Below are 19,468 nucleotides of genomic sequence, written 5' to 3' on the forward strand. Positions count from 1 at the left end.
ACTAGTGAAGAAGAAAATTAAGTTAAGCCAAAGTGAAAGAAAAAAACATTACAATACGCTAATCGGCTTTGCCAACATCTGTTTATTTCTTTAGATTCTCTTTTATGTATTAAGTTTTATTTTGTTTGTATACAATATTTGTTCATTATAAATACATTTTTCTTATGTTGAAAACATTTAACAAAAAATTGCTGTGGTTTTCTGGGGGCTGCCACAAATTAATCTCATTTCAATTAATTTCAATGGAGAAAACTGATTTGAGATAGGAGCATTGTGACTTATGAGCTCGGTCACGGAACGAATTAAACTCGTATCTCAAGGTATCACTGTATTTTCCCTATACTTTGTATACAAGAAAGTAAAAATAAGTTTTACTATCTGTTATGGCCAAAACCCGATATCGGCCAAAGCGGGAAGTGTCCGGTCAAATCGGGAAATGGCCAATGTCCGATCTTTTCCTTGAGTTCGGGATTTGGCCAGCCAGTTTGCGAAATAGCATGGGATGATTGGCCAAAATCGTAAGAAAAAAGGCAAGGGCAGCGATTTGTTGCGCACTTAGTAGTGCAATTGCATCGAGTGTAGCCTTGGCAGCTCTTGTTCAGAAAGTGGATGCCACTTGGTTGTTTCACAATAATTAAGATTAGGTATATAAGTAGGTTTCACATTTCTGTTATCATTTTAGCCCTAAAATAGTAACTTAACATCAGGGACCTATTTTATTGACCTTAAAGTTAATGCTTGGGCGAGGGGAAGTCCGTCTCAAGTGGTGTCCGCTTTCTGAACAAGACCCGCGGACTGTCTTACATCAGCACATCGAATTTTGGCCAGGGAGTTCTCACCACTTTGCGAAGTGGCCGGCCAAAGTAGCATATACACTGGTCATTTCTAGTAATTCCACACCCCTCGGCCAAAATGCGAAATGGCCGAACTTTGGGTTTTGGCTTTAACATATCTTTTGTGACAGATGTCCAGGGACCTTGCCCCCCACCGGCAGTATCTTCCCTGGAATGTAAGAGGGCAGCTACCCTGGATTGTATGGGGGCCACAGACCTGGGGAGCTCAACCCTGTGGAGCGACGTGGCCACCACCAGGGGACGCCTGGGCAGCTCCGGAACTGGGGTATGCAGCACTTCCTCCCGTCCGGGTGCTGTAGAAAACAGGCCGCCTCACTCCATTCGGGGAGCCGGATGGAAGAGGATGGAGCTTGTGAGTGAGGAGTTGGAGTCGGCAGAAGAGAGAGCAAAAAGGAGCTTTATTATTGCTATTTTGTGCACTGTGGTGTTAGCCTGTAAATAAACGTGCGTGTTTTGGGACATTCTTGTGTCTTCCGGTTTGTGTCCGGGTCCGAAACTCCACACTATGCATGTTTTTATTGATTCAAAGAGCTTCTGTAAAAAGCCACATTATCCCCCTGGGGACAAATAAAGTTCTCTCTATCTAGATATGGTAGGAAACCAACCTGGACAAAGGTCTCTACGTGTGTTTCCTTAAGAGGCATTAGCTCTCCGGAAATGTGTTCTTTTCAATTGCGGCGTTTTAATTAACCTGAATTTAAATAATTATAAATTAAAAAGGTGTAATCCCCCCCAGCATGCAATATGGCGGTCACAAGATTACATGAGAAGTATAAGAATAACTTAGCTTTGTTTAATATCGGCTTACGCGGTATTACAGACGGGAAGCTTATGACAGACTCTATCAAGAATGCGGGAGTCTTGATCTACGCAGTCCGACATCTCTCGTCACCACGCTGAAAGGATTTTCCGGACGGAGGACATAGTCTTCCGCCCGTTAGCTTCAAAATGTATTGGCAGTAAATCCATCCTTATATACTGGTTGCTCCACGTGCAGGCGCTTTCTGATCTCCAAACAAGGACAGGAAAGGACTCAAAGCCCACCTTCAAAAATACAGGAATACCACAATGCCTACATGCAGTTCTCATTCTCCCAACAAGGAAAGAGGATTTTGTGCTGACAGAGGACAGAAATATACTAGTCTGTCTTTAGGCTGACTATTCAATTCTCCAGTTGTCTTTGGCTCTCTAGTCCTGTGCTTGGCTCGGCAATTCTAAATGTTGAGCCCCTGCGTACCATACTTGGTCTGCCTGTATGAATGAGTCCATAACAGTGTGCACAGAGACAGTGACATTAAACTTAATATTATAACAAAACATATTATAACAACGTGTAACTGCCAATCAAACCTGCATGATTTTGGAATGTGGAAAGGAGACTGGAGAAGAAAGAGAAAGAGCAGGAGGACGTGTAGACCTCTTACAATGACCAGGCCAAATTCTGAAAGCGGTCTTCTAAAGCCGTGAGAAAGCAGCGTGAACCACTCCGTCACCACCACTGTATATTTGCGTTGCATATCTGTTTGATTGTTGAAACACCTAACAAGAATACAGCTATTGTCTTTCTTAAAATGTGTGTACTTTGTTTAAGCTTGATAATCTGCACCGAACTGTGAGAAGGGCATCATATAACAAATTGAATTGAAGTGCTAATGGACTTCTAGATTAATGGCATGACCTCCTGCAGTATGTTAGCAGTCAGGTGTGTGAGGCCCTCCTGATATGGTGCAGTTTTTGAGATAATGGTACACTGTGAAAATGGACTATTAGGAAAACATGGCAAAAAAATGAGGCTGCTTACCTGCTAGGTCCATTGGCGGCCTGGAGAGGCTGACTAACCGCTACATCCAAAGTGTCCTGTCAGATCAAAATAGAAAGCAAAAAAAAAAAAGTCAATAAATGTTCTCCTTTGTTGAGAAGCAGGGTGCAGAGCGCCTTTGCGCTATAAAAATTCTGGCTGCTGGCACAAGGCCTCTAATGCGGTGCTACATACCATACCACCAAATATACTGCTCAAAAAAAATGAAGACTTAAAATCAAAGTCTAACACCAAGTCGATTATGCTTTGGGGATATCAATCTGGAAGCGTAAGAGATTGTGAATCAACTTCACTTGCTTTGGTGCAAATGACAGTGACAACTGGTGACCTGGAGAGGCAACAGCAAGACACCCCCCGAAAAGAGACACAGACGCTTGCTCTTTCCTTACCCTTCTCGACGGATTCTTCTCCAATTTTTCAGTTTTGATTGTCACTACTGCTAACACGAGGCGGTACATGCAGCCGATTAAAGTTGCACAGGTAGTCCAGCTCCTCCCGGAAAGCAAATCCACACATGCCGTCGCAAGAAAGGTCTCAAGAGCATGGAAGAGAGATGGGCCGTTACATGAGGAGAGCTGGACAGGGCGGCAAAAGGGCATCAACTGCTGCTGCTGTTGCAGGCCAGTGCTCTGTGCTGGTACTGTTAGATCTTACTGCAGCTTTTTTTTTTTTTTTAATTTTGTTAATTTTATTGTAATCATTCATACAAATCGATCGATTTTTACGAAAAATAGGATTGAAAAATAAGTCAACCCCCACCCCTGAGAGAGAGAGAGAGAGCATGGCCAACAAGGTAAAACTTAAGGCTTGTAGACATACCTAAATTGATGCGTTTAATTGGCCAGTAGAGATGAATGGAGAAGAAAAAGAAATGTGGAGATAATTACTTCCTCGGTGCTTTAAGAGCTTATTCTAAAATTTTATTGATTATATCCTGCCAGGTTTTTAAAAAATTCTGTACAGATCCTTTAACTGAATATCTGATTTTTTCCAATTTCAAATAGTATAAAACATCGGTTACCCACTGACTTAAAAGAGGAGAGTTTGGATTCCTCCAGTTTAGCAAAATAAGTCTACGTGCCAAAAGTGTAGTGAATGCAATCAGTTTGTTTGTTCTTCTCCAATTTAAACCCATCTGGAAAAACACCAAACACCGCTGTTAGTGGGTTAGGAGGGATTGGGACACCAAAGCTGTCTGAGAGGCGCTTAAAAATTTTGGTCCAAAATGATGTTAATTTGGCGCAGGCCCAAAACATGTGACCCAGTGAGGCTAGTGCTTGATTGCAGCGTTCGCAGGTTGGATCTTGCCCTGGAAACAGTTTGGACAGTTTTAGGCGAGACAGATGTGCTCGATATATAATTTTGAGTTGAATAATTGTATGTTTTGTGCATATGGAGCTCGAGTGAATTCTCTGCATTGCTACTTTCCACTCCTTTTCTGATATATTGATTAAGAGATCTTTTTCCCATTGTCCTCTTGGATCTTTGAAAGGGAGAGACTGTAAAATAATTTTATATATTGCAGAGATGGTGTCTAAGTCCTTGAAATTGAGCAATATTTTTTTCAGCGTGGACGAGGGTGCAGGATGAGGAAAATCGGGCAGGTTCCGTTTGTGTGGCGATTGGGTATTTGGAGAAAGAAAAGTAAGGACAGGAATTGGAGGTTTAATACGTTTGAAAGAGACAGTACTTCTGTAATAAATTATTTCATCGAAGGTCACACATGGCGCAGCAAGCCTCTTGCGTGAGATATGAGCAAGCACTGCGCCACTGTGTTCCCATGTTTAATAACATGCTTTTGTTCCTATCATCATGAAAAAGATATCACATATACATCTCAGTATTGTAATTATTCAGAGAGCTGTAATATCACGAATGTAACGGATTATGTGTCCTGTCGGAGAAAGAGAAAGAACGGAAGCACGTAGTGATTCACACACATAGAGCACATAGAAGACCAAATACAGAACAAAGCATTTAACGTGCTACTTGAGAAACTAGTAAAATAAACGATTTTAAAATGAACTTTATGATGTTCTACTTTAATGACAAAATAAACTACGTGATTAAAGTGGAAATTTCGAGATTAAAGTTGACATTTCGTGGATGTTGGGCTAAGGATATGAGTAACATAATAATAATATAATGTAATAATAATAATGTAGCGTACAGTTGAGTCATTCAAGCCGTATTGGCGAGCGACGTCCGCGTAACGCTTTCTTTCCCTTCTTAGAAGATACAGGACACTTGGGAGCCATCGTAAGGCTTAAAACAAATCGAAAAGTTCACAAAAAGTTTGCTCACAACGATCGGAGCACAAGGTACGAGATACGCAGAGAACGGAGATGCATCGGGGACTCATGCGCGCTGTGCTTGTCAGATTACACCATGTTAGCAGCAGCCAATCAGAGCCCAAGAGAGTGAAAATCACTCACTCGGATTGGTTGAGTCTCCTCTTTCAGCGAATAACGGGCCTTGTAAGAAATCATCTGGGTACTGTAACGCAAAACTCTTTGTCTAATAATAATAATTCTTTACATTTAGATAGTGCTTTTCTCACTACTCAAAGCGCTCTCCACACAGGGTGGACCCGGGAAGCAAACCTACAATCTCCTTACTGCAAAGCAGCAGCACTACCATACCGTCTACCATAGTGACTGCAGAAAACCGTATGCTTTGTTAGGAATTGGCTGCAAAGTACACTACAGGTAGGATGATCTTATTGAATTTTTCCGCATTATAGCGGGGGCGCGATAGCTGAATCTCGATACAGCGGGGGATCACCGTAAACTAAACTAAAAAACCCATCAGCAGGACCTCTCTCTGCTCCTTTGTGCGAGGAGGAACAGGAGAAGCACTGCCAGAGCCTATAAAATGAACCCCAACTGGCTACTGGGGTGAATGTTTCTGATCAAGCTGTCCCAAACAGACCCCATGAGGGGCGAGATGAGGGCCTGACATCCACCTAGTGGGACCTGTGCTCACAGCCCATCATTGTGCAGCTCGTTTGGCATTTGCCAGTGAAAACACAAATGGTGGCTTTGCCATTGGCACCACGTTCTTTTCACAGATGAGAGCACGTTAGCACATGTGGCAAAAGTAAAAGTGGTGAACATTATACAGCCTGCAACATTATCCAGCATAGCCAGTTTGGTGGTAGGTCAGTAACAGTCTGGGTATGCATATCCTTGGAAGGCTGCACAGACCTCCACGTGCCAGACTACTGTAACCTGACTGCTGTAAGGTATCGGGATGAAAGCCTCAGAGCCATGGTTAGACCTTACATTGGTGCAGTGGACCCTGGGTTCTTCCTGGTGCAGAACAATATGTGAAGGCAGCACCTGCATGACAAAGGCATTGATGCCATTGACTGACCCGCATGTACAGTTGAGAACTGCTTGGTCGTTATGTATCGGTGCGTCTGACGCCGCCAAGTAGCGCCACAGACTGTCTAGCAGCTCACGGACACCCTGATCCAGGCCTGGGAGGAGATCCCCACCATGAACACCATCCGCCATCTCATCAGGAGCAGGCCCAGGTGTTGTCGGGAGTACATAAAGGCACATGGGGGCCACATTAGGGGTTATGCACGTGTGCTTTCAATTTCTGACTCTGATTTTCAGTGTGACGTGGAATCGGCCTTCCCTGCGTTGATGATTTTGGTTTCCATGGACTGTTGTTACATCATTTTGTTCTCAATGAATTACAAAATATTACTCAGTAAAGATTTTCCACTTGAATATCTCGTTCATCGAGATCCAACGTGTGACGCAAGTGTTCCCTTCATTTTTTTTTTTTATTTTTCAGCAGTGTATTTTGACTTTCTTGACCGGAGAAACTTTTGCGCCGTGAAGCGCCTTTCCGCACTCCCTGCACCGATTTACCACCAGAAAGAAAAAAATCCGGCCTTTCTAAGGCTTTTTCTTTTATAATAGTGACAACTCCTGATGAATGTAAATCGCTGCCATGCAAACTGACACTAGTCAAAAAAAAAAATAAAGTATTACAAGACTTCCCGACGTAGTTTCAAATCTGAAATAAATGTGTGAGAGAGTGTCAAATCCAGTTGGCAGTGGGTAACTCTGGCCGGCCTCCAAATCTCAGGTCTCAAAACAAGCCGTGCAGCATTCTTCTTCCCTTTTCACATCACTCAGCAAGTGTGCGTAAATCAATGAGCTTAAATGCACACGCTGCAAATTTGTTTCCAAGATTTTTATCTCCATGTAGAATTATTTGCAATTTGGAAGTGCAAAAAGTACAAACATATTAACAAACCACAGGTACCACGTACACCGAAGTGCACAAAGCAAAAGCGGCCGTCGCTTACAAAACTGCAAATGCAAGCGTGTGCTTGGAGTAGGGGCGAGCTGCCAGATGCCACGGCAAGGTTCCAGGAAAAGATTTCCTTTGGCTCTTGTGTTTTAAAAGCGTTAAAAGTAAGCAGCACAGGGGCATTAGTGGGCTGTGCAGGGGTGGGGTGGGGGGAGTCCACACCTGCCCAAGTATTTGTGGGTTTATCTCAAAAGGAAAAAAAAATAAAAGGGCGGCATGGTGGCGCAGTTGGTAGCGCTGCTGCCTCACAGTAAGGAGTCCTGGGTTCACTTCCCAGGTCCTCCCTGCGTGGAGTTTGCATGTTCTCCCCGTGTCTGCGTGGGTTTCCTCCCACAGTCCAAAGACATGCAGGTTAAGTGGATTGGCGATTCTAAATTGTCCCTAGTGTGTGCGTGTGTTTGTCCTGCCCGGGATTGGTTCCTGTCTTGCTTACTGTGTTGGCTGGGATTGGCTCCAGCAGACCCCCCCCGTGACCCTATAGTTAGGATATAGCAGGTTGGAAAATGGATGGATGGAAAAGAATTAAATGAGAGATGTACTCTGCAGAGTATCCTAAGCAAAATAACAGTTTCTGACATTGTAAAGCATTGCGTGATGATGTTTTTAAAATGAAACCGGACGAATATATGAAACAAACAACTATCACTTTGTAAATGCAGGGGTCGCCAACTCCAGTCCTGGAGGAGCACCATGGCTGGTGAGTGCCCGGTTTGTGCTGCTAATTAGCTTCTTGTGAATTCATTTTAAATTAACTTCTCTTTTAAGATTTGTTCCCCTGATTTTCTTCATCGTTCCTGTGAATTGCTTCATTTCTTTCCTTAAATGGCACCCAAACAGAAATGAAAAGTGAAGTGAGGGAGCTGACAGAAGACCAGCTAAGTCAGGGCCTCAAACTCCAATTTCACTCCAACCAGTTGCTTAATGAGGTGCCGATTTTTGTTATTAATTAAACTCGTTCTTTAATTCATTGGCTTGTTGCAATAGCAGACGTTTCAAAAACTGTTGATTTTCTCTTTTCTAAGAGCACACTGTTAAATTGTTTTGTGGAGCTGAGCAGATTGACATTCCTGAGACCTTCATCTTTCTTTATTTTCAGATACTGTATGATGGACACCAGTGGTTTTGGCTCATTTTGTATCTCGTTATTGTTTGGCTGCTAATTAAGGAAAAAGAAACAATTAAGGGGTCCCATACTTCAAGAGCAAACCAATTAAAATGAATTCAAAAGAAGTTAATTAGCAGCAAAAACAGGTCACTCATTAAAAAAAAGAGTTAGAATGAAATTCTGCAGCCACGGTGGTCCTCCAGGACTGGAGTTGGGGACCCCTGTATGTAAAGCACTTTGCAAGAGTCCACACTGCGAGAGAAGCCATTAAACTGGGGCTAGTCTGCACTGTAAAGGGCTTTGTGAGTGGCCATCATGAAAAACAGCACACACTCACACCTGGTAGGGGGGTGTTGTTATCCATTATAACAAACTGAACGGATTATTCTTCTGTCTGCAATTGTATTTACAGAGAGTTTACGACTTGAGTACGGTTATTTATTTATTTTGATTTTATTCAAATCAAATAACATTCCATACAAATAAGTCAAGTTTTACAAAAAATAGGTTCAAAACAAATCAACCCCCACCCCCTGAAAAAGATGCTAGGCCAGCAGAGTAAAACTTTAAGCTAGTAAAAATAAGTAAGTAGATTAACTCTTTATCATCTATTATTAACTATTTATCTTTATTCATTTATTAAAAAAAAGAAAAAAGAGGGGAGAAAATCTGCTTCCTTAATTTAAATGCTTATTCTAAAACTAGGGGGCTTTACCCCCTGCTCACTTCGCTCGCCAACCCTCCCCCGGTCTCTGCCGCTCGCATTGTGAAAAGGGGGGCTGAATGCACCCCAAGGTGACGCGGTCACTCCTCTGAAACCCCCTGTTAAACGGTGACACAATGAGAAACAAATACAGTTGTTTTTTGACCTCCTCTTTGCTCGATCAGCTGTTGGCTTGCTGCCGCTGCCACGTCTTGTGTGGCACACTTTTGTCATATCACCTATGTTGATATATTCAATCTCTTTTCGCTTTTACCTTTTCATCAATATTGTACTGAATTTTGATTCCGTGTTTGGAATTCCATCGTGGCAACGCAACATATAACTGCCCGTGAGTGAATATCGCTTCTCTCTCTCTACAAGAAACGTGTCTGACAATACCATTCACACAAATGAGAAATTATTTCTCTCGCGGGATTTCACCAAACAACAAATCTTTTAATTCTCGCAGATACGCCGCTTCATTGGGTAGAAACACTACTTCTCCCTGATGGCAACACGAATTAGACAATCTATAAGTCTCCGACTTAAAAGTTTAAATCCGAACAATAAATTCAAACTCTTTTCACCGTTCCTTTATTTCACCGAGCAATTATTTCCGTTTGTTTGCGTTAATGCGATCTACAGTATACTCTCAGTTTTTTGAGACTTTCGAATTTTCATACTTCCATTATCTCTAACATGCTCTGCATGTTTATCGTGCCAGCGTTTTTGAATTCTTTACGATGTTCTACTTTGTCATCTACTCTTTGTCTTTTATTTCCGGCCCCGGGCCTGGTTAAATCTCTTGGCATAAAGCCTCGTCTCGTGGGACGTGAAAATGTCTCTCTGAGAAAATCACGCCTCATCTACTTCCAACATTTTTTTTATAATAGAGATATCATTGATCAGATCCTGCCAGGTTTTGAAAAAGTTCTGCACAGATCCTCTAAGTGTGAATTTGATTTTTTCCAATTTCAGTATAATAATATATAACATCAGTTACCCACTGACAGAATAGGAGAGTTAGGATTCTTCCAGTTGAGTAAGACAAGTCTACGTGCCAGTAGTGTAGGAAATGTCATTACAGTTTGTTTCTCCTTCTCCACTTTAAGCCCATCTGTGAGCCCACCAAACACAGCTGTTAGTGGATTAGGAGGGGCTGTGACACCAAGGCTGCCTGAAAGGCATTTAAAGATTTGGGTCCAGAATGATGTTAATTTGGTGCAGGCCCACAACATGAGACCCATTAAGGCTGGAGCTCGATTGCAACATTCACAGGTTGGATCTTGCCCTGGAAACATTTTGGACAATTTTAAATGAGAGAGATGCGCTCAATATATAAATTTAAGTTGAATAATTGAATGCTTTGCACATATGGGGCTCGAGTGAATTCAGCACATTGTTACTTTCCACTCCTTTTCTAGATTCTCTATCTTAAAATGCTTCCTCCATTGGTTCCATATTCTGAGTGAGTGAAGCACAATTGGGTTGTTCGTATATTGGCGATAACTTGTATTTATTGGGGTACAAAGCAAAGAATAAAAAGAAGTGCTGCAGGATTTTATTTCTATTGCGGACCAAACCTGTGTCTGTTCATCTATTTGTGTCCATCTCCAGGTTTTTATAGTTTGTGTATTTGCTGACCAGTAATAAAATTGAAAGTTAGGTACAGCCATGCCACCTTCCGCCTTATTTATATTAATTCAAACAAGAAAACAACTTCTGGCTTTCCAAGGTGATATTGAGCTGGTCCCCCCACCCCACCCCAAAGAATACCAAAGGATTACACCTGTCCCATCCAGCATTTTCTGGCCCACTGCCCTCCTCATGCTGGCAAGCCAACAAGGTACTATTCACTCTCTCAGCTGCTACATCAGTTTCAGAAGTCGCTGACCTTGCCAGTTTGCTGATGTGCCAAAGCCATTAAAACATATTTCTTTTGGGATCAGAGGTTCTCAGTTCTGTAACCCTCTGAATCAAATTACCATGGACGCCTTCCGTCGGCCTCCCACTTTCTAAAGTGCAAAACAGTGGTGACAGGACAGGACAACCTCTGCCCTGCAAGTATCTTGGAAAAAAATTATCGACGGCCACAGTGTGGCCTACAGAATTTGGCATGGATGTCATTGCTGTTTTGCAGCCCTTGGCTTACAAGAAGGTCCTGAATGCCATCACAAAATCTCAAACACCTCTTTAGTTGGTAATCGGGCAGTTAGACCAGACCAGACCAGACCGAGAAAAACTGAAAAGACAGGCCAGGAAGTAAAAGTGGGGGCTTACAATCTGCAGAGAGCGTTTTTTTGTTGGGGGTTAAGGGCAGGTTAACAGATTTTGGTACAGAATCATTTTTACAATATATATTGTCACGCTTGGGTCACAGATTTGCACAGAAACACAGGAGGTTGTAGAGACATAAACTCTATTCAAACACTGCAAACAGACATTTGTCTCTTTTTCGAAAGTTTAAATGTACTCCATGACAAGACAGAGATGACAGTTCCGCCAGGAGCAGAGAATAGTCAGGGAGCGAGCAAACAATCAATTCCAAAACTGACAGGTGCCGTACAGGCTTTTAAGTAAGCGGAGTACCGCGCGAAAGGCTTATCACGCAACAGAGCCGCAAGTAAGGTAAGGAGCAATGTGAAGGTAGTCTGGCAACGTTTTTCAGGGGTTTTCCCAGGAACGTCTGTGTTCTCTGAGGGTGCGATCAGCCCCCCAGCTCACAATATCTAAATGATCTGACTGATTTGTAGCGAAGGTAGGGAGCAGGTTGAGGAGACCCTGGAGAGGTGGAGGAATGAAGGAAGGTCAGTAGGACCACCTCGACGGAATACATGTGTGTGAATGAGAGGAAGGGTAGAGGAATAGTGAGGATGCAGGGAGTAGAGTTGGCAAAGGTGGATGAGTTTAAATACTTGGGATCAACAGTACAGAGTAATGGGGATTGTGGAAGAGAAGTGAAGAAGAGTGTGCAGGCAGGGTGGAATGGGTGGAGAAGAGTGTCAGGAGTGATTTGTGACAGACGGGTATCAGCAAGAGTGAAAGGGAAGGTCTACAGGACGGTAGTGAGACCTGCTATGTCATACGGGCTGGAGATGGTGGCACTGACCAGAAAGCAGGAGATAGAGCTGGAGGTGGCAGAGTTAAAGATGTTGATATTTGCATTGGGTGTGACGAGGGTGGACAGGATTAGAAATGAGGACATTAGAGGTGTCGGCTCAGGTTGGACGGTTGGGGGATAAAGTCAGAGAGGTGAGATTGTGTTGGTTTGGACATGTGCAGAGGAGAGATGAGGGGTATATTGGGAGAAGGGTACTAAGGATAGAGCTGCCAGGGAAGAGGAGAAGAGGAAGGCCTAAGAGAAGGTTTATGGATGTGGTGAGAGAGGACATGCAGGTGATGGGTGTAACAGAAGAAGACGATCCTCTGTGGTGACCCCTAACGGGAGCAGCTAAAGGAAGATGAAGATACCTAAAGAAGTACCTACTGTATGCATTGGCACAATTAATTGAATTAAAAAAAAATAATCTGGGGACCTCCGACAGTTAAAAAAAAAAAAAAAAAAAAAAGGCAGACAATCCTAATAGAGGATCCTTTTGCTCAGATGTGAGTGCAGCACAGGTTTCCGTGAACCATGGCAGCAAGTAGCCTTGGGAACACGTAATTATGAACAGCGTGAAAGGGATTCAACACAAATTCAGATAAAAATTCAAGCTTCATGTGATCCTGGCCAGCCAGCTTGTCTCAGTGCCACTAACACCTGCCAAGTCAGTAGGCGACCTTGGGGTGGTGACTGATGGGCAGCACTCTTTTGCTGACCACATTTCTACTGTGTCTCTCGTCCATGTAAGTTCACACTGTACAACATCCACAAGATCAGACCTTATCTGGCAGAGCAGGCAGCACAACTTCTGGTCCAGCTTTGGACTCGTCATGTCTGGACTACTGCAACTCACTTCTAGCAGGAGGAACCGCATGTGCTATCGAGTCACTGCAGAGTAACCAAGGAGCACGCTGGCTTTTCTTTTTCTATGTGGGTGCGGCAATGCGCTGTATCAGTGTGTGCTCCTAACATCTCCCTCTCTCTATTGTGCCTACGTGACCACACGGTGATACCCGAAATATTCCGAAGCGACGCTTGCACTGTTTTTTGTATCTCACACCCTTATACACCTTTATCGTAAGAGCATCCCTTATCTACGATGGAGCGTTCAATAAGAAGAAAATATGAAGCTGGTTTTAAATTAAAAGTCGTCAAAGTGGCAAAAGAAATTGGCAACTGTGCTGCTGCAACAAAATTCGACGTGTCTGAGAAAGTGATATGAGATTGGAGGAGGCAAGAAGATGTCCAAAAAAAAAAAAGTCGGGGTCTGATTTTATGATCGATTTTTCAGGTTTCAAGACCCGACTTATACGTGAATATATACAGTAATCCAATTCAGAGCTACCTGTGATCAGGCACAAAGTCAGCTACCCACCCAGGATATTTAACATTAAAATAATAATCTGGATGAAAACAGGCCTTTCAGCCCAACAAAGTCCGCCAGTCGTATCCACCCAATTCTTCTAAAATAAGACCAAGTAGGTCTTATTTGAAGGTCCCTAAAGGCCTACTGGCTACCACACTACAGGATGAGTCAAAATTATGTTAACAATAATGGAGGATTTTTCTTCTGCAGACCTCCCGTTCTTTCCTTTTCTTTCACTTCCTCCCCCTAAGCGCCTCGCGCTTCTATTTATGACGGGGACGTGGTTCACCTGTGGCAATCAGCGGCTCCCAGGAACAATTACAGATGCAGACGACTCCTCACCTGTGCACTTTAAGTGAGGTTCGCCCGCATCACGCATTCCCCGAGAACAGCACGGCCACACACCACCACGCCCCCTCGCTAAGCGGCGTTTATTTATTTAAAAAGTGGCATTTGACGTGAGCGGTGGACCCACTACACCACAGTGGTCACTAATCATAGAGGTAGATGCCCAGTGGGGAAGATGAAGATCATGGAGTATAATTTTATTGCAGGGAGGCACAGTGGTCAACACTTCTGCCTCACAGCTCATGTCACAGTTTTGGCCTCAATCTTCGGTGCACCTTAGCTGGCAGACACTTCCATAGCCCTCCTGGACACTTTAAAGGTCACTGCAGCATTACAAACCACTCAAAACTAATTCAGTTTCTCCTTCCCCACTGACCTGAATACACTTTGCCAAGTGGCTTTAATTCCTGGACATTTCCGCATTTTCACCGAACTCAAAGCAGCTTAGGGGAGCATTCTCCCCCTGCCCATTCATTTTATAGGGGATTTGGCATAAACGTGAAATCCATTAACCAGGTTAGAAAGCCAACTCTAACTGGCCGTCCGTTAACATTTAAATTAGATTATATTTAGAATTGATTAAAGTTTCTTAATCCCATGGGGAAATTCAGAAGGTATAAGTTAGAGAAGATAAAATTGGTAAATTAGGAGATAAAGTGAAGACGCTCCTAAAGTGAAATGTCAGACCTTCGCCACCTGAACTACACAATAGCAAGTCAAACTCTATTGATGTATATAAACGGTGACTTTATAAAAGGCAGTTTGTCTCTGACAGAAGTAACATTAAAGATAATTCCGCTATTAGTGCACAAATAAATCCCACCAGGGATAATAAAGCAAAACCTAAACTAATAGCAAGTGCTTCGATATTCTGTGATTGATTATATATAACTTCTTATCACATGATGCACACTATTCACATTATGTCTGCTGTAAAGGAACTTAATTTAAAAGGTTTAACACATTTTAACGAGTCTCTTAGGGCCTCATGGATATCGAACCATACACTATCCATGCCGGTCAGAGCAGCCTCCTTTTCTGTTCTCCTCCGTGTTGAACGTTGGTCAACATTCTTTGCTCAAATCTCTACATTAAAGAAGTGAAAGCACCGACAAACGTCTACCTGATCAAATGAATCAAGCGGCTCGTCACACACAGGCAGTCAATGGGCTTAACTGAGGGTAAAACGCTGGGCCAGGAGTCGACGAAGTTCACCAATGAGGGCGAGTCAAAATTATGTCAACACTAACGGATTCTTTTTCTTCTGCAGATAAGACGTATGCCACGGGTGACAGATTAAAATTTAAACCAAGAGTTCCCAAAGTGGTCGATATCGACCCCCTGGGGTCGATTTGAACTTTCTAGGGGTCGATAGTTTCAATAAAAAAATTTGGGGGTCGATGACAGAAAAAATAGACCCCCTTACTACTGCTTATTTGTTTGTGTTTGTTACTTCAAAATATCTATGATTCCAATAGGTACCTAATTAAGAAGTAAAATAATTAAAAAAAAACACTTTTTTGATAAAAACACATTACATACCAAACTTGCGAGCGAAAAGGTAAAATGTTTCATTAAAAGAGTCACACGTAAGAATGCATGAAAATACATTTAGCACAAACATGTCTGAGCATTGTCTTATTGAATGTATCAAAGCAAGTGCGGACATAAAAAAACATTGCAAGTCACTTCATTTTTATATTTAATATAGTGATTTCAATACAGTATTTGTACTTATTTTGAATTTACATATTTATTTCATAAATGTCAAAAATGTAAAAAAACTCTGCTCGTATTTTTTTGCTTTAATTTTCGTTAGTGCAGGTTTCGATATTAAATGTTGCACACGATAATGCCATATTCATTAGTCCTTTTATCTTTTTCAATCATTAATTATAAGTGATTAAAATGAAAAGTTTGATATCTAGTGAAATATTGAGTACTGTACAAATTTATTAATTTGAGTAAGTAAAGTAAATGACTAGGGGGTCGACGGTTTTAAAAGTTTTTGGTAAAGGAGTCTGCGGCTGAAAAAATTTGGGAACTCTTGATTTAAACGGTACTGTCGCTCGTTGTTTTTTGTGTGTGGCAACATGTTCAGACATTTCTGTATGAATATGAAGTATGTTTTGTGAATAAATTGATTCCGCTATTCAAATGTTAACATAATTTGGACTCACCCTGTACTTGGGAATTTATTCCATGTGGCTGTCGGTTCTGGTATAGTGGTGCCATCATACAAAGTCAAATAATTATTAATACAAAGGACAGTAAAACCTTGGATTGCGAGTAGCTTGGTCTGCAAGTGTTTTGCAAGATGAGCTAAAATTTTTAATAAATTTTAACTTGATAAACGAGCAAGGTCTTGCAATACGAGTAGTACGTATACGCTTTGTCTGCCGAGCATCACGTGGGGATTGTGGGTAATCGTCTCCCATGCTTGGTCTCAGTCGGCGTGCCTCACTCACACAGTGAACATCCATACGAGTGTATACTGTTTACTATAGCATGGTGACCACATGTGTGTGCTGTAACGTGTGAGTCCCGGTCTTGCACCCCAAAACATGAAGCTGAGTCTCAGTACTTTAGCAACACCAGCTTTATTCAGCGTGAAACAGGAACAGCAGGGGTATTTATTGTAGCGGGATCTGCCACTCTCCTATACACAGACACAGCAGTCAGGCAGGGTCGTGACCAGGTTAGTGGCCAAATAATACTGTGCTCTTACATTTATAATGTTCCTTGCATCACCCATCGACGTCAGGCACTTGTAGCTTGACTGCAATCTTTTTGGCTTTGCTCTTGCGGCAAACTGCTACAGCGCTGGGAGCCTGCGGTTGCTTTGGGACACTCTTCCGCATGTCGTCCCATTTTGGGGGGAATCCCAAAAGAGTTTAGAAACCTTACAGCGCGTAAAGCATTTTTAAAAATTTTGTGTCCAAGTGTAGTGACTCCTCAAGCAGAAGCAACAGTCATTGGAGAGGTTCCTTGTTAAAGTCACAAAACAAGAAAAAGATTCCAGTGAGCCAACAGATAGCAGGGATTCCGTTAGTTAGAGTGAAAGTCTTCCTACACAATAACCCTCCTCCTCCTCCTCTTCTCTCTCGTCTCCCTCATACCAGCCACGCTTCTTTTCAAAGGTAATTTCAAAGGTATTTTTACTTTATATTTTGTATTAATCATTTTTATATAAATATTTGTGGGTTGTGAAACAAATTATCAGAGTTTCCATTATTTCTTATGGGGAAATTCGCTTTGATATACAAGTGCTTTGGATTACAAGCACGTTTCCGGAACGAATTATGATTGCAAACCAAGGCCAAATCGGGAAATGGCCAATGTCGCTGTAAATTGACTGGCCAATGTCCAATCTTTTCCTTGATTTTGGGATTTGGCCGGCCAGTTTGTGAAATGGCATGGGGCAATCGGCCAAAGTCAGAAGAAAAAAAGGCATGAGCAGCGATTTGTTGTGCACTTAGTAGTGCAATTGCATCGAGTGTAGCCTTGGCGGCTCTTGTTCAGAAAGCAGACACCACTTGGTTGTTTCACAATAATTAAGATTAGGCATATAAGAAGGTTTCACATTTCTGTTATCATTTTAGCCCTAAAATAGTGACTTAACATCAGGGATCTATTTTACTGACCTTAAGGTTAGTGTTTGGGCGAGGGGAAGGCCGTCTAAAGTGGCGTCCGCTTTCTGAACAAGTCCCGTCTTGAGCAGTTTCTCGTGCAGAATGGAAAACTCACCTCTGAATCTGCATCTGAAATTTTTAAGCATCTTCGCACCTTGAGTGGACAGTCTTACATTAGTGTGGGGTCACGGGGGTCAGCTGGAGCCAATCCTAGCCAGCACAGGGCACGAGGCAGGAACACGTTCTGGGCAGGGGGTACCCACGTAGACAATAATCAGACATGGGAACTGAATCCAGAACACTAAGTAGTGTGAACCAACAATTCGAAACTGTGCTGCCCACTTAAGCGTGTGATGCTTTGAATTTATGCAACTGAAGAAGACTAGAATTCTAAATTTACTTAAAAAAATTGCTTGAATCAAGGTTTTTAACAGATAGATAGATAGATAGATAGATAGATAGATAGATAGATAGATAGATAGATAGATAGATAGATAGATAGATAGATAGATAGATAGATAGATAGATAGATAGATATGAAAGGCACTATATAATAGATAGATAGATAGATAGATAGATAGATAGATAGATAGATAGATAGATAGATAGATAGATAGATAGATAGATAGATAGATAGATAGATAGATAGATAGATAGATAGATAGATAGATAGATTGATTTCACAATTGTGAGGTATGTAGAAACTCTTAAGCCCAAATTCAAAAACAGAGGGAGCTTCCCAAAATACAGCAGTTACTTCTGGTTTTTCTTTTCAAATGAAAAGCCGCACTGTAGGCTTATTATTATTCATTTTTTTGTTGGCTATGCTCAATGGTTACTCCCCTGCGCGTCTCTCATTGATCACCAGCTGGAAACCATCCAGCTGCTCACAGACAGGAAATCGTCTCCACCAACCGGTTCAGAGCGGATTCAGCACGAGCGTTTACATGTTAACAATGTCTTTCAAACAAGGTCGTAATTTAAAAAAAAAAAAAAAAAAAAAAAAAAAAAAAGGTATTCTTCTAACCGCAACTCTCTGCGTCACAGCTCAGCTGTAAAAATACCAGGTGGTGGCACGACCAGCATCTTTCACTAACTCGTAATCTTGTGGAGCCCACGACAGGTAAAGTCAGTTTAATTCAAATTCAATTTATTCTCATTCCTCTTATGAGTCCTGTGGGCTACACGTACAGTACAATAAAAGGTAAAATGCAGTAATAACCACAAAACAATCTTCTTTCAGCTGCTCCCGTTAGGGGTTGCCACAGTGGATCATCTTCTTTCATATCTTTCTGTCCTCTCCATCTTGTTCAGTTACCCCCATCACCTGCATGTCCTCTCTCACCACATCCATAAACCTTCTCTTAGGCCTTCCTCTTCCCTTACAGCTCTATACTTAGTACCCTTCTCCCAATATAGTGCTTGTGTCATAAACATTATGGCACCCTGAAATGGGGGTGGGGGGGATCCTCCATGTAGAAAACATGTTGTCAGGTCTATATGGTGTGACTGAAACATCTGCAATTCCCTAAATGAAAGTCTGCTATGTGCACTTTAATCACGATGTCTGAATTGTTTGATTTGCAACTTTAGACTGCGGAGCAGAGGAGTCAATCAAGAAAAAATGTGACTTTGTTCCAAACATTATGGAGGGCACTGTATGATACACACAGTGAGGAGAAGAAAAGGCCCCCAGTCTCTGATTTACACACATACAAGTTCCACCGGACACACGTTTAACTGGGACACTGTGAAAGTAAAATTCAGGGCCAATACTGAGAGTGGCACAGTGCGGGTTGAATCGTGGCTCGCTAATGAAAACGCCATCGACAGACACTTGGACTTGAACTCAGCATATGAAGGCTTAAAAAGAGGAATACAGTGGAACCTTGGTTTGCGAATCTTTTGCAAGACGAGCTAAAATTTGTAATAAATTTTGACTTGATAAACGGGCGAGGTCTTGCAGTACGAGTAGTATGTATACGCTTTGTCTGCTGAGCGTCATGTGATCACAACTGAGTTGATGGTGGTTCTCTCTCTCTCTCTCTCGCTCTTGCTGCAGGATTGTGGGCAATCATCTCTTATTCTCCGTGTGAGTCGGTGTGCCTCACTCGTATAGTCAACATCCGTACGAGCGTATACTGTTTACTACAGCATTGTGACTGTGTGTGTGGTGTGACGTGCGAGTCCCCGTCATGTGCTCCAA

General features: G+C 42.3%; 1 protein-coding gene across 1 annotated transcript in view; it reads right to left on the bottom strand.

Moving 5' to 3' along the window:
• plekhh3 (pleckstrin homology, MyTH4 and FERM domain containing H3) overlaps positions 1-19,468 on the bottom strand; it is a 183,488-nt gene that overhangs the window by 105,956 nt on the left and 58,064 nt on the right. The window contains exon 2 of the mRNA XM_028818731.2: positions 2,656-2,711. Within this exon, the coding sequence (XP_028674564.2) occupies positions 2,656-2,711 (56 nt within the window). The remainder of the gene's footprint in view (positions 1-2,655; positions 2,712-19,468) is intronic.

This window comes from Erpetoichthys calabaricus, chromosome 14 (assembly GCF_900747795.2).
Source record: "Erpetoichthys calabaricus chromosome 14, fErpCal1.3, whole genome shotgun sequence".
Classification (NCBI taxonomy): domain Eukaryota; kingdom Metazoa; phylum Chordata; class Cladistia; order Polypteriformes; family Polypteridae; genus Erpetoichthys; species Erpetoichthys calabaricus.